Source organism: Myxocyprinus asiaticus, chromosome 2 (assembly GCF_019703515.2).
Source record: "Myxocyprinus asiaticus isolate MX2 ecotype Aquarium Trade chromosome 2, UBuf_Myxa_2, whole genome shotgun sequence".
Lineage (NCBI taxonomy): Eukaryota > Metazoa > Chordata > Actinopteri > Cypriniformes > Catostomidae > Myxocyprinus > Myxocyprinus asiaticus.
The window spans coordinates 19,617,980-19,633,079 of NC_059345.1; the positions used below are offsets into that span (position 1 = coordinate 19,617,980).

The 15,100-nt window shown below is 38.7% G+C and overlaps 1 protein-coding gene across 4 annotated transcripts in view; it reads right to left on the bottom strand.

The window, feature by feature from the left end:
• The window catches only part of LOC127413033 (dedicator of cytokinesis protein 11-like), a 122,463-nt gene that overhangs the window by 42,749 nt on the left and 64,614 nt on the right, over positions 1 to 15,100 (bottom strand). For 2 of the 4 annotated variants that reach the window (XM_051649851.1, XM_051649832.1), the window contains 4 exons: positions 13,868 to 13,979; positions 11,169 to 11,207; positions 6,240 to 6,421; positions 309 to 422 (listed from right to left, as the gene is read on the bottom strand). In XM_051649851.1, the coding sequence (XP_051505811.1) occupies positions 309 to 422; positions 6,240 to 6,421; positions 11,169 to 11,207; positions 13,868 to 13,979 (447 nt within the window). The remainder of the gene's footprint in view (positions 1 to 308; positions 423 to 6,239; positions 6,422 to 11,168; positions 11,208 to 13,867; positions 13,980 to 15,100) is intronic. The other 2 variants (XM_051649861.1, XM_051649841.1) reach the window with 1 other exon arrangement.

Sequence of the window (15,100 nt, forward strand, 5' to 3'; positions counted from 1 at the left end):
CCTTTATACAGCTACTGTAAAAGTAACATTATACATAATAGTCTATTTCCAAGACTGAAATCGGTCGGATGTTTGAAAGTCAAGTTGATTTCCACACTAAAGTCAGAGATGTAGGTGTATATTTCTGAACAAGATCATTGCATTATTGTGTTTCTGTTAATATATTCTTAACCCCAACATTTTCTTTGTTTGGATAGACATTCAGCAAATGTTTCAATTCATCAACACACTGAGCAATATTTTATAAAAAAAACTGATTTTCTAAATAGAAGTGACAAAGATTGACTAATTGAGATATGGGTGTTTACCATAAAGCCGAGGCCATTTCTGACGAGTTGCCTGGGGCTGTTCATCTGACTGAGGTTCTGGTACAACAGCTCGAACAGTGGCAGGTAGAGCAGACAGATGCGAGCCTGCTGGTTCTGTCATGAGGTGAAAGATAAATCACTTATTATGATGACACATTGTATCCAAATGAATGGAACACAATAGAAGGCATTGTAAGTTCATTACGAATGAGTACAGCTTTTCGTCACACTGTACCTCCTTGTACAGTGTGATGAGGAGGAGGGTGTGGCTGGGCCGTAACGATGGACGCCCAGCGCTGAATCAGCCCAATCAGCAGGAGAGGGATAAAGAGGAGCCGGGGATGCCAGTTCGAGAGAGAGAGAGACACACGTGGCCGCTGTGTCTGTTCGTTTATGTTTTATGTTGTTTTAAGTTCATTTATATCATTAAACCTTTATGTTGACAGTTCAGCCGGTTCCTGCCTCCTCCTTGCCTGTTCGTTTACCCATTACATTGGTGCCGAAACCCGGGAAGGAGGAGGGATGTGCTGTTGTTGAGTTCTCGCCACTGCCGTCTGCCGGGAAGTGGAGAAGCAGTTACCATCTGCCAGGTGCCAGAGGACTCACAGCCGTCCGCCAGGAAGCGGAGAAGCAGTTACCATCCGCCAGGGGTCGGAGGGCTCACAGCCATCTGCCAGGGGAGGAGTGGCTGTTGTCCGCCAGAGGGTGGAGGAGTGGACCAGGCGACGGCATGTCCGGGGACCGCCGTGTGAGGTTTTCTCTCTCTCGCTCCTCTTTCTCTCTGTCTCTCCCCCTTGCTCTTTCCCTCTCCCCTCTTCCTCCCCTCATCTCTTCCATGGCTCCAGAGAGGCGGGGAAGACCTGCTGGCAGTAGGACGGCCGGAAGGGCAACACCTCCCCTCCAGGAATCGGGCGGCGGAGGAGTGTGATGAGGAGGATGGCGTGGTGGGCCGTAAAGATAGACGCCCGGTGATGAATCAGCCCAATCAGCGGGAGAGGGATAAAGAGGAGCTGGGGAAGCCAGTTTGAGAGAGACACACGCGGCCGCTCATTTATGTAATTAAAGTTATGTTGATTGTTCTGTTGGTTCCCATCTCCTCCTTGCTCATCCTTTACCCGTTACATAGGGACAAAGCTTATGTTTTAAGATCAAAACACATTTATTAGTATTCTTGGTGTAATTGAGGCTGCAATACCACCCACATCAAGAAATTGTTCAATTATGCAATTATTTGTACACTGAGGAGACTTTGAACCATTTGGACTTAAAGGAAACAAGTTTGTCTATGTATCTACCAATTTATATGAGGCCAGCAATCATAATTCTTGAGATATTATACACTGAAGAAAAAAAAATGGAGTAGAGGTTACTTAAAAATAACCTTGGAAACAATTTCCACACAGAAACTGTTAGAAAATTTAACAGAACATATTTTCAAGTAAAGGCTACACACAGTTCTTGGTGGCTTTAAATAGAAATTCTCAAGTAAAGTTTACTTTGCAATACTCTATTTCAAGTAAACTTTACTCACTCTTTGTTTGTACTTAAGAAATGTAGCACTGAAACCATGCAAGCTCATTACTTATTCAAGCCCAGTGATTCTGGGAACACCAGCTTCGAAAAGTTAAGTAAAATGTACTTATTTCATTTACCATTGAAATTTACTCAGATTAGCAAATAAATATAACAAGATTTTCCACTATAGAATTGATCCATGATGACACATTGTGTAGATAACAAACAATCATAATTAATTAGGACTGTCAGAAAAAATGCGTTAACGAATGAGATTAATTAAAAAAGTTTAACTCGTACATTTTTCTTAATCGCGATTAACACATTAATACAGCATTAACACTGGTGTGAAGGGCAGAACCTTTGTGATGTGTCTGCCTGGAGTCACTACACTGATGCACACACCACAAACAGACACATAACAGTGCCAGAGCCCTTCTACCAAATTGAGCCTGCAAGCTTTACATAAAACAGCATAACGCTGCGTTCCGGTAGGCATTCTATGGGTGGTACTGTCATAACATGCTAGTTGACTATTATGCTCGCTCCAATGAGAGCCATTGAGGCTGTTATCTCGATAAATAAAAGAATCTCTGACAGCGCTTCCCTGTCAGTGATAAAATGATGGAGAAAGGAGCTCTTAGCCCTATTTGATGTTCAAAACAAGCCCAGTTGGGACTTGTGATAGAAATCAAGCATTTTAAGACTATGTAAGGCGCATGGTTAGTACAAAGCAGCCCTCGACACTGGCGTTGACGCTTTAACATGAATAATGAATGCAGCTTCATGACTGCTGTAAGAAAGTGGATAGCCACAGTCTACCGGCAGATTAATATTGTGGAGGTTTAAGAGATTTAATGCCCATTGCAATGAATATGCAACCTATGGGGAGACTAGTTCTTTCAATTAGTCAAACTCCCACTTAGACTTCGGGAAATGTTTAATGTTCCTTGAATTGGTGCTATTTTGGTGCATTTCTATGTTTATATTGTGGAAGGCATTGTTTAAAATTTTTCAATAAAGCATTATATTGCTACATATTGATTTGTTTTCTTTCCTAAAATGGAAATTAATAAATTTTTACACTATATATAGTTTTAAATTTCAGCACTTTAAAAATCTGTGATTAATCGCAACTAACTACAAGAAAATTATGCAATTAATCGCGATTAAAAAAATGTAATCGACTGACATCACTATAAATAATATTTATATATTATAACATTTATATATATATATATATATATATATATATATATATATATATATATATATACACACAACACACACACACACACACACACACACACACACATACATACATTACTGTGCAAAAGTCTTAGACACATAAGATGTTTCACAAAAGCATTTGTCTTAAGATGGTTATTTATATATTCAGCTTTAGTGTGTCAATAGGCAATATAAATGTTAGACTCCCAAACATTACTTTTACAAATAGAAAAGATTAGAATAGAAGAACATGGAGCCCTGCAACAGATGTCATGGCCCCCGCAAAGCCCCGTACTGAACACTGAGTCAGTCTGGGATTGCATAAAGAGACAGAAGCAACTGAGACTAAATAGATTGAAGAATAGTGGTGAATTCTCCAAGAAGCCTGGTACATCCTATATGCCAACAACCAAGAAAAACTGTGTCCAGGTTTACCAAGGAGAACTGGTGCTGTTTTAAAGGCAAACGTGGTCACACCAAATATTGATGTAGCTTTTTTTATGTTTACTGGACTTTGTATGACATTAAGTGATAAATGAAAACTATTTATTTCATTATACAGTACTGTGTGTGTATATATATATATATATATATATATATATATATATATATATATATATATATATATATATATGCCAGAGCATTAATTTTTACATTTGAACTGAGTACAAATGTAGAATTTACTTAATATTTTCAAGTTCGTGCTTAAACTAACTTATTCAATGTAGAAAGTACTTAATTTGTTTCTGCTGTTTACTTACAATTTTTTTATTTTATTTTTGTGTACCCTAAACATGGCTTCAGATAAGACTTTTTTTGGCCTAGAAACAATAAATACTTCAGGGTGCTGAAAAAATATGAAAATGGTAAATTGGCAAGAAATATTTCACCTTAGATTTAGGACACCACCAACAAATACGTAAGCTATGAACAAAGTCGGCACAGCAGCAGCCCTATCTGATTTGACATGGACTGACCCTACAGTTTGATCTTTTAGTTAAGTCTCAGAACTACTGTGTTAAAACCCTTGCTGTGTCTCATCTCACTCCCTAGCTCCCTGTGCCGTGAATCATTATACCGTGAATACAAATTTGGGCACTAGCAAGGGTGTTGATCCACTGAACACTGGGACATGGATGATTCAATTACCTGTGACACGACTACAAGTTAGTGCATTAAAACGCAGCTGGTATTAATCAACAACATCAACGTATAAAAGACACTATCGTGATTTTTCATTGTAGATATTAAAAAGTACAATGCTATTATGATATTATGAAAGAGACTGTTTCCATTTCATGCATATTACAAACAAAATCTCTATTAAATAGAAAATAAGTCATACATTTACACTTGTGCTCATCTTCTAACGACTTGTTCGGCTTAAGAAGACATGAAAAAATATTTTTTTAGGGAGCGAACGTTTCAGCACATTGGAGTAATTTGAAGAATGTGACTCCCTGATTAGTGAACTAGGGAGCTGATTGAGATGCACTCCCTTTATAAAAACAAATAATGTCAGCTTCTGTTTTTCACAGTGTACTAGAAATTTCCCCATAATTCCAGTTACACAGGTTCTGGCACTAGTAGTATCTCTCTCACAATGTCAAGATGAAAATATTTTTGCAGTTATCATGTGTAATCATACACGATCATAGTGAGTTAATAAGAAACCTGATCATAGCAAGAGCTAGTGAGCTGTGCCAACGAACTGGAACTTACATCTGGTCATATCGAATAAAACAAAGCATTTGCATAACAGACAACAGAGCACAGTCTGAGGTGATAGCACGCACAGTGTGCATCTGTTTTTTGCTATGGTGACAACGGCAAAGACAACGTTCGAGGTTTTTTCGCTTTGTTGTATGCCACCCTCCATAAAGATAAAATGCAAAAGTACAAAAATTTTAATAATGTCAACCTGCTCATGCATTGATGTAATCTAAACGAAACCACTGATGTTTACTATTGGCCACCAACATTTACTCAGTTTACTCATTTAACCCATGACTTGTACTGCACATAGTTAACTAATATTGGCATTATATTCATGCTGTTTAGGCATAATCTACAATAATGTTTTTATCAAACCGCACAATGATGACATTGTGCGGTTTTAAAAAAACATCTCAAACTCAATTTTAGAGTGATACTTGCCATGCAAAAATTGCTGCCACTATGCTAGAGTGTTGTGGGTGGTAGCCAGGGTGTTGCTATGCGGTTTCTATGGTGTTCTGAGTTGTAAGACCATTGCTTTGCAGTTGCTAGGAAGTTCTGAGTGGTTGCTAGGGCATTGCTTAGGTCTTCGGAGTGGTTGCCCACCCCTAAGTCTCTGTGTTATTCTAGGCCCTAGATATAGTTTGTATTCCATTTTATTGTCCACTTGTGAAAATCACAAGTCCGATCACTTTGAAAAGACAGCATAATGTAGCACAGAATATACAGGGCATGTTATGTGCTGAAACGTAATACCTAATAAAAAGAAATGGGGCAAATATTTGGCATTTTTGGAGGGGCAGTGGAGAGAGAGGTGTAGTTGTTAATGTGTTTGATTATTGTATATTTGTGTGTGTGTGTGTGTGTGTGTGTGTGTGTGTATGTGTATATGCTCGAATGTTTGTTGGGGGTCAGGGTGGGGTTGGGGATCGGGAGGGGGAGGGGTAATAGTGGTGGTTAAATATTGATTCTGTGTATATATTTTTTGCTTTTCTTTGTTTAATGTATGAATCAATAAAAAAAACTCAATATCTAAAACAGTAAGATATTTTTAAATAGCTAGAATGTGACTGTATTACTCTTAAAAATGTCTTTAACTAAAAACTAAAACCTAGGGTTTGGGGTTTGGAAGGCTCCCTAAGCCCGTACAAGTATGAGAATATATGAGCACACATACGTTTTTTTTTTTTTTTTTTTTTTTTTTTTAAAGTGGCCAACAAAAGACTGCTAGAGACCTCGGCAACTGGTACACAAGCAACCTTTGAGAAATAAACAGTAATTTGTCATTCTCAGTAATGACATTCCCAGCTGTCTATTTACTTACAAATGAAGGCGGCCATATGCAGTCTGGTGGTGAAAAAGGTTAAAGACATGCCCTCATCAGCAAAAGGGACTTGCCAAACAAGAAGTAGGTTAAGTGATTTTCCCTTTCCAAAATCATAAATTTGTTTGCAGAGTTTCTCAACTCACCTTAAAAGCGTTGTACCTTTCGTCCATGGCGTGTTTGATCATTAGGTTCTTTAGTGCAGCCACAGCCAGTTGCCTGATTTCTGGACAGCCCTGGAGTCCATCGGCTACCTCTCGCAGCAGCAGACCCACCAGGAAATGGTTCTTACAGTAGTCCTCAGTTAGACTGTATTCCAGACTCTGATCTGAAATAAATCAATTCAAGTTCAATGACATTTTCAGTTGAAGATACTACAAGTAATGTTTTACATCACATTCTTTATGAGAAAATACCACAATACCACAAGCTTTGTGGCCTTTTGATAGCTTAACAGGCAACACGGTTTTTCATGCATCTCTTAATGATGTACTGCTTTTAAAAAGATGCATTTATACAGACATGGTCCAAAATTAACTTTTTTCCACACCTGCCAATTGGTGTGTGAATTGAGATTAGCCATAAATATTTTTTCCCGGCCATTTGCATTACTTTTATTTAAAAATGATATTTTTGTCCCTATGACAGTTGAATTATTTAGTTGTTTTATTCCTTGCATATTGGTGAAAAATATGTGCAGGTACTGTAATTGGGACCTGCAACATCATATATACTAGCTAGTCTTTGTTTCTCGATAAAACCACACCTGTCAAAAAAACGGGACGAACTAAAACAAATTTGTTCCTTATATTTTTGTTTTTGGTGTATGAAGGTAAATTAGTGCCTAAAAGATTTGCAAGCATAGAGTAAGATTTGTTTTCTATCACCTTTGTAACTTTATTTACAAATTTTACTCTACACATGAAAATCTTTTAGGCACTAATTTACCTTCATATTGGTGTCTAATTGTAAGGAATATTCCACATATGTCACCACATTGAGTTCTGGAGAAGACATATGGCTCTAAACCAGGCAATACTCTAAGAATTAATGCAATTTATAATAATAATAATAATAATAATAATAATATACATTTCATTCAAAGGCCCTGTGATGGACTGGCCACCTGTCCAGGGTGTTTCCCTGCCTTTGGCCCGAGACAGCTGGGATAGGCTCCAGCACTACCTGCAACCCTACATAGGACAAACTGGTGGCTGTATTTAATTCAAAAAAAATTTTTATTTTTTTGTCTGATTGAAATGTTCAAATAGTTTATGTAAAAAACAAATCAGATTTTTTTCCCTCTAAAATTTTTTTCTTTGACATTTTATTTCTCTGAAAACCATTATCTGAAAATGTTTTTCTATAAACAATTTCTCTTACATTTTTTTTTCTCTGAATGTTTTTTTTATTATTATTATTTTCTCAAGAGGCAACACATGAGAAATGTATAGTTATAGTATAATACAATAACAAGATTGTTTTGCAAATCTTAATTAAGGGGAAAAAACTATGTCAGAAGCTGTGTCTCGTTTGGAAGGCTGCGTCCTCCGGATGTCGCGTTTGTCGGCCGCATACGTCATCGAGGCTGTCTCGTTTCAGAAAAGCGAGTAGGACACTTCGAATGCAGCCTACATTCACTGGAATTCGGAGGATGCATGAGGTGTATCCTTCGTGGGCACTCATAAGCCACAATTCTTTGCTTCAACGGAAATGTCTAAAAAAAAAAAAAAAAGCCAATTTGCCCGTAAATATGATGTTCAAACCCAAGGAATGTTAATTCCCAAGTTGAAGTACCTCAGTAGATGGGTGCAGAGTATATAATATGTATAATTATATTCATATATAATTAAAATAAAGTATTAGACTAAAAGTACACCTGTAAAATCTATTTTCTTTTCTCTTTACATCATTATAACTCTCCTAAAATGTACCTCATACATTCCCTTTTAAAAGGGCCTTTGTTCCCTTCTCACTCAAAGCGCTCGCGCTTGTTGAAGTGTGGCGTGCTGTCATAGCAACCATGTTACGTTCCGTTTGTCCTGCGAAGGCCGTCTCGTTTAAACGAGGCTTGTTTAAAGGAGGACACTCGGTATACTGCAGCCTTCAAAGGACGCGTCCTACCTAGCACGCAGCCTTCGAAACAAGACACAGCCAGAGTGTCTTCTAATACATGAAATCCCACAATAAAATGAATATACCTCAGGTTACAGCTGTAGTACCTTGGAGCGCTTGTCATTATATTGTTGAAACTTGATTAATTTATATTTTCATAATAAACCCTAATTACTCAAGATGCACTGCTAAAGTATGTGACAATTATGGTTTATTTAAACCGAAAAGGTGAAACATTAATTAAAACTCTGGTGTCAGATGTGAAGAAATGGGAGGAGAATTTATGCGTGCGTCAGATGCTTCGACCAAAAAGTCTTCCACATAGGAAGCTCCTGTGTTTCCTCGCTCAAGCGTCCTCGGTCCTACGTCCCTCATGATGGCAGACTTCGATCGTTTTCCTGGGTCACATGTTTGAAGACGGAGGAGGAAAATAGGATGCACAATTTAAGAAATGATAATACTGATAGTAGCATCTGGTGGCCGAAGTTGATACAACATGCTAATTGTTAGCTAGCAAGAAAAAAAAGTGTGTTCCCTGGAGTTTTTTTTTGTTTTGTTTTGTTGTTGTTGTTGTTGTTTTTTTTTGAGAAATGTTTTGTACTTTTTTTTTTTTTTTTTTTTTTTTTTTAGAACAGGCTCAGGAAGGCTCAAGATGGAACTAAGACACCTCGAAAAAAATCCCATAATTGTTTTTTTTTTTTTTTTCATCTTGTGGTAAAGGGCTTACGTACATTTAATTTTAGTTCAAGCAAAATGAGCAGCAAAAAAAGTGGGATGATCAACAAAAAGGCAAGATATTATTCTTTCTGTAAGTCTGTGAGGGGCATCTAAATGCTTGATTTCCCAAAGGCGATTTTAAAGCAATAGTTTTAAATTTAAATTCTGTCATCGTTTACTCAGGAAAGGAAATATTATGCTCAGTCACCATTCACTTTCATGCATCTTTTTTTCAATAAAATGGTAACCGAGGGTAACATTCTGCCTTACATCTTCACACGTGTTCCACGGAGGAAAGAAATTAAGAACTGGCTGTCAAACTTCTAAATGGTACGGTGTATGAGTGTTTTTTTTTTATTTTTTTATTGCTGCTCTTATAGGGTCCTTCCACAGATCTGCAAAAGGGCAAATTAAGAGACTTATGATGGTCTTGCAACAACATAATTTACAGAAATATTGCTCAATGCTAAAAAAACTAAGAGGGAAAATTGGTGACTACTGTAGGTGGTCGGCTAATTTGATTTGATCAAATGTGGTACTTGACCTGAATCAGTGAGGGCCAGCCTATCATTTTTACAATTCCTAATATAGTTACTGGCCACTGGCGAATAGCATTTCACTTAAAAACAATTTTTACTCACATTTGGCACTTGTTTGTTAATTTTATGTTAATTTTGGACCTTGTGTAATGGGTAGCATTACATTCAACATGAAAGTGAAAGGTATCCAAGTAAAAAGACACTGTCAGATGCTTTGTGATAGCTGACTTTACTGCATTCCAGACATCAGAGTAATAGAAAACAAAGAGTGACAGAAAAACCTTTTGTTTTATGCAATAGGATTTTTATGCAAAATATTTCATGCAATTCTAAATAAAAGCCTTAGATAAATATACTCACACTGAAAGGTTTTGGCTCTCAGTTTAAAATAATTACTACTGCAGAATGGCCATATTTACTCAATGTAAAACAACAACAATTAGAGATGTGCATGAGTAATCAACAAGTTGAATAATCCTGCTGCGCCAACTGGTCTAGTAACAACCCTTTGCAAACTTGCATTCGGTTTGCATTACAACCAAATGCATTGGATGGCACTGTATTGTTGTCACTGAGGTGTTGAGAGATGTAGCTGGTATGTGCTTAAAAGTGCAGCCAAGTTTAGCAATATTTTGTTTCTTACTGAAATATTTGTTTTTTATTATAGTCCAGCATCCCATCAGATAAGGATCTGCTTTTATGGTGGAATGAAAATGCAAAGCACTACAAAAAAAAAAAAAAAAACCCCGTTGTTAACAAGAAGATATTCACTACTTGTTTTTCTGATTAAAAATATCCCTGCTGAATTGGTTGGCTGCTTTTAGTTGGTTGCCCAGCCAGTTCAGGCCAATCAGTTTGCTGTGGGCACTTTTTAGCAAGTCAGCCTGGGACACCAACCTCCCAGCTAAACCTGCTGAGCACCAGGCTTGGTGACCAACTTAAACCAGTTAAGACTATCTTACTATCACCTAAAACTAGCCAACAAGTTTAGATTGGTTTAAGCTGTTTTTTGTTTCCAGGAGGGATGTAAAACAATACAAACAGGATAGCATTTATACAGACACAGAGTTTTTATATGTGCTTTACTTTAATGGGGGCAGTCAAACTGGATTCTATGTAATCTCCAGGTAAATGAAAATGTATTTATTTTGTTCCCCAAAGGAAAAGCATTGGTTGTTGAAGTAAGCTTATTTAAAACTATTATTGATGAACATTTGAATAAAACAAAATATACATTTCACATATGCCATCCTCATTAATTGAGTAATCAATGTGTGTTACATTCCCTGACTAAAAAATTACTTAACATGCCTATCCCCAATAGCAGCAAACCAATCTAAATTCATTAACACAGTAAAGAGCTCAACTGAGGGCAGGGCATGACAGAAAAATATGATACACTTCATTAACACAATGAAATATAACAGCAACAAACAACATCACACATCATGAAAGACTGCCCTCTTTGTTTTTATCTCGTTGTGAGATCACCAAAAAAAAAAAAAACCTCTTCCAAAACATACTTTCATCCAAGCAAAGCAAGTATGTAGCAAAAGCGAAGGTCTTGTCCTAGAATGTCAGATGCGGGTTAGACAGAGACTAATGAGTGATGCAGAAGCATAGCAAGGTGATTAATGGGGTTATCAGGACGATTATTTGGCGACTAGAAGTGCGTTTGCATCGGCATTGGTCGGCATCACCTACCTACGACGCCAAAACACTCCGCCGCATACGAAATAAAATCTGAAATAATGAATAAAGGAAGCAATCATGCAGAATCGCCATCATCAGTGGTGGGAGTGAAGCTGTGAGACTGTGTGGCTGTGTTTGGAATGTAATACTATCTTACTACTGAATACTACTATATACTGCCAACTATATCTTAAAAATAGTATGTGAAACTGAATGCATTATGCAGTGATACATTTTTTCAAAGAAGTAGTATGCTGCATTGTCACATCATCTAATCATATTGCATGTTTAATTCAGCGATTGCCATCCAGTTATATCTTTTAAATAAAAAATTCATTTTTTATATTTTACATTTTTAATCCAGCTTTGTACAAAAAATATCTTAACTCAGGTCTTAACTCAATATCTTAACCCAGTCATCCGGGTGATCTCTGCATACAAAACATTTGCATACTGTGCACAATATACATACACTATATTGCCAAAAGTATTCGCTCACCCATCCAAATAATTGAATTCAGGTGTTCCAATCACTTCCATGGCCACAGGTGTATAAAATGAAGCACCTAGGCATGCAGACTGCTTCTACAAACATTTGTGAAAGAATGGGCCGCTCTCAGGAGCTCAGTGAATTCCAGCGTGGTACTGTGATAGGATGCCACCTGTGCAACAAGTCCAGTCGTGAAATTTCCTCGCTACTAAATATTCCACAGTCAACTGTCAGTGGTATTATAACAAAGTGGAAGCGATTGGGAATGACAGCAACTCAGCCACGAAGTGGTAGGCCACGTAAAATGACAGAGCGGGGTCAGCGGATGCTGAGGCGCATAGTGCGCAGAAGTCGCCAACTTTCTGCAGAGTCAATCGCTACAGACCTCCAAAGTTCATGTGGCCTTCAGATTAGCTCAAGAACAGTGCGTAGAGAGCTTCATGGAATGGGTTTCCGTGGCCGAGCAGCTGCATCCAAGCCATACATCACCAAGTGCAATGCAAAGCGTCGGATGCAGTGGTGTAAAGCACGCCGCCACTGGACTCTAGAGAAGTGGAGACGCGTTCTCTGGAGTGACGAATCACGCTTCTCCATCTGGCAATCTGATGGACGAGTCTGGGTTTGGTGGTTGCCAGGAGAACGGTACTTGTCTGACTGCATTGTGCCAACTGTGAATTTTGGTGGAGGGGGGATTATGGCTGGGCTTGGCCCCTTAGTTCCAGTGAAAGGAACTCTGAATGCTTCAGCATACCAAGAGATTTTGGACAATTCCATGCTCCCAACTTTGTGGGAACAGTTTGGGGATGGCTCCTTCCTGTTCCAACATGACTGCGCACCAGTGCACAAAGCAAGGTCCATAAAGACATGGATGAGCGAGTTTGGTGTGGAAGAACTTGACTGGCCTGCACAGAGTCCTGACCTCAACCCGATAGAGCACTTTTGGGATGAATTATAGCGAAGACTGCGAGCAAGGCCTTCTCGTCCAACATCAGTGTCTGACCTCACAAATGCGCTTCTGGAAGAATGGTCAAAAATTCCCATAAACACACTCCTAAACCTTGTGGAAAGCCTTCCCAGAAGAGTTGAAGCTGTTATAGCTGCAAAGGGTGGGCCGACGTCATATTAAACCCTATGGATTAGGAATGGGATGTCACTTAAGTTCATATGCGTCTAAAGGCAGATGAGCGAATACTTTTGGCAATATAGTGTACATTGCATATGTATTAAGAGTAGTATGGTAGTATGCTATTCCACAAAATGCATGTGTCTCAATTTGAGAATGAATGACAATTTTGTCTAAATTTCACGAACTCTAGAACTCCATTTGAACTGTTTTTGGGGTGGGACTTTTTACCTCAATATATTTCTCAAAAGAAGTGATCCATGTTAAGGTTTTATTAGAGGATTTTATTAGTTTTCATTTAGAAAGGTCAAAATGTATAAACTCATGGCAGCCAAGGAATATGTTGTTTTAAATGAACTTATTAAAATGTGTATAACTTTTATTTGTTTAAATACTTATCCCCTTTCGAAATGTAACGTGCAGAGTCAACTATAAATAAGCCATTCATAGACTGACTTCCTCTGACATTGCTCTCTTTTTGTTCGAGCATTCTGACCAGCCCAACATAGCAACACTGGCTCAACCAGTGATGTGCATTTAGGGTGGGGTATTTGTTTCTCTGACCAATGACAGATGATGGGAGTGTTTGGGAAACCTGATTGAAAAAATTATTCTTGTAATTCCATTTGGAAAAAATTACACACTCCACCTATAATCTAATGTGTACGTGAAAATTAGATTCTTATCCATGCCAAAATTAAATATAGAGTTTAGATGTCATTGAATCCTATTGCGTGAAACTAAAAACCTGTGTATAGCTGCAAGCCCTGCTTTATGTTACATGACATGATGACCAGTGCTGGTAGCACATCCTAAGGCCAATTCATTCTGCCCCAACAAACACGTTTGTTGGGTTTTGTTGGGTCAGTGTGTTTGCTGGGGCAGTTTGACAATGACAGTTACGCTTCTCAACATTCTGAATCCAACAGCCAATTTTAGAATGTTGGTTTTTATTAGAGTTTGTTGGGGCAGTGTGAATTGGCCTTTACAGTGGTGAAGTAAGACTGGGATCGAGGTGTGGCAATATGAATGGAAGGATGAGGGTATGGGAAAGCCAGGGCATGGTGGCAGCCACAGTAATAGTGTGCAGAGACCTACCCTGAACTCTTTGCAGCTTGGTTCGGCCGAACGCCATGGGCAGATTGAGAGGAATGTAGTGCTCGTGATTGCACACCGTCATAAGGAAATCAAACTTCATCTCTGTCAGAACCTGTAAATAAAAAATAAAAAAATGAGTCAGAGGGCTGGTTGGAGATTAATTGCAGATGTGAGTGACAGATAGACATGGTTTATTGTAATAGGGCATCTACACAAGTTCTGACAAGCTAAACTTTCATTTGAGTAACCAGGGGCAGGATTCACGAAAATATTCTTAGGATAAATTGTAAGAACGTTCCTAGGTGCAATTCTTGAAAATTTATTAAAAAGTTCTCAAATTATTTCTAAGAACATCTTAATTTTTTTCTTAAAAATGGTCTGATCAGCCTGCTAATGGGGTTGCCTTGTCTAATAGCCTACAACAAATTCAATACTTCAATGCTGGTAAATCATAAAAATAAATGTATCTACAATATTAACCTAAAAAGACATGTGACTAACAGAAATGGAATAATGTGTCCCTGAACAAAGCGGGGGTCAAAATCAAAAGTAACAGTCAGCATCTGGTGTGGCCACCAGCTGCATTAAGTACTGCAGTGCATCTCCTCCTCATGGACTGCACCAGATTTGCCAGTTCTTGCTGTGAGATGTTACCCCACTCTTCCACCAAGGCACTTGCAAGTTCCCGGGCATTTCTGGGGGAAATGGCCCTAGCCCTCACCCTCCGATCTAACAGGTCCCAGACATGCTCAATGGGATTGGGATCCGGGCTCTTTGCTGGCCATGGCAGAACACTGACATTCCTGTCTTGCAGGAAATCACGCACAGAACGAGCAGTATGGCTGGTGGCATTGTCATGCTGCAGGGTCATGTCAGGAAGAGCCTGCAGGAAGGGTACCACATGAGGGAGGAGGATGTCTTCCCTGTAACGCACAGCAATGAGATTGCCTGCAATGACAACAAGCTCAGTCCGATGAGGCTGTGACACACCGCTCAAGACCATGACGGACCCTCCACCTACAATCGATCCCGCTCTAGAGTACAGGCCTCGGTGTAACGCTCATTTCTTCGACGATAAACGCGAGTCCGATCATCATCCCTGGTGAGACAAAACTGCGACTCGTCAGTGAAGAGCACTTTTTGCCAGTCCTGTCTGGTCCAGCGAAGGTGGGTTTGTGCCCATAGGCGACATTGTTGCCGGTGATGTCTGGTAAGGACCTGCCTTACAACAGG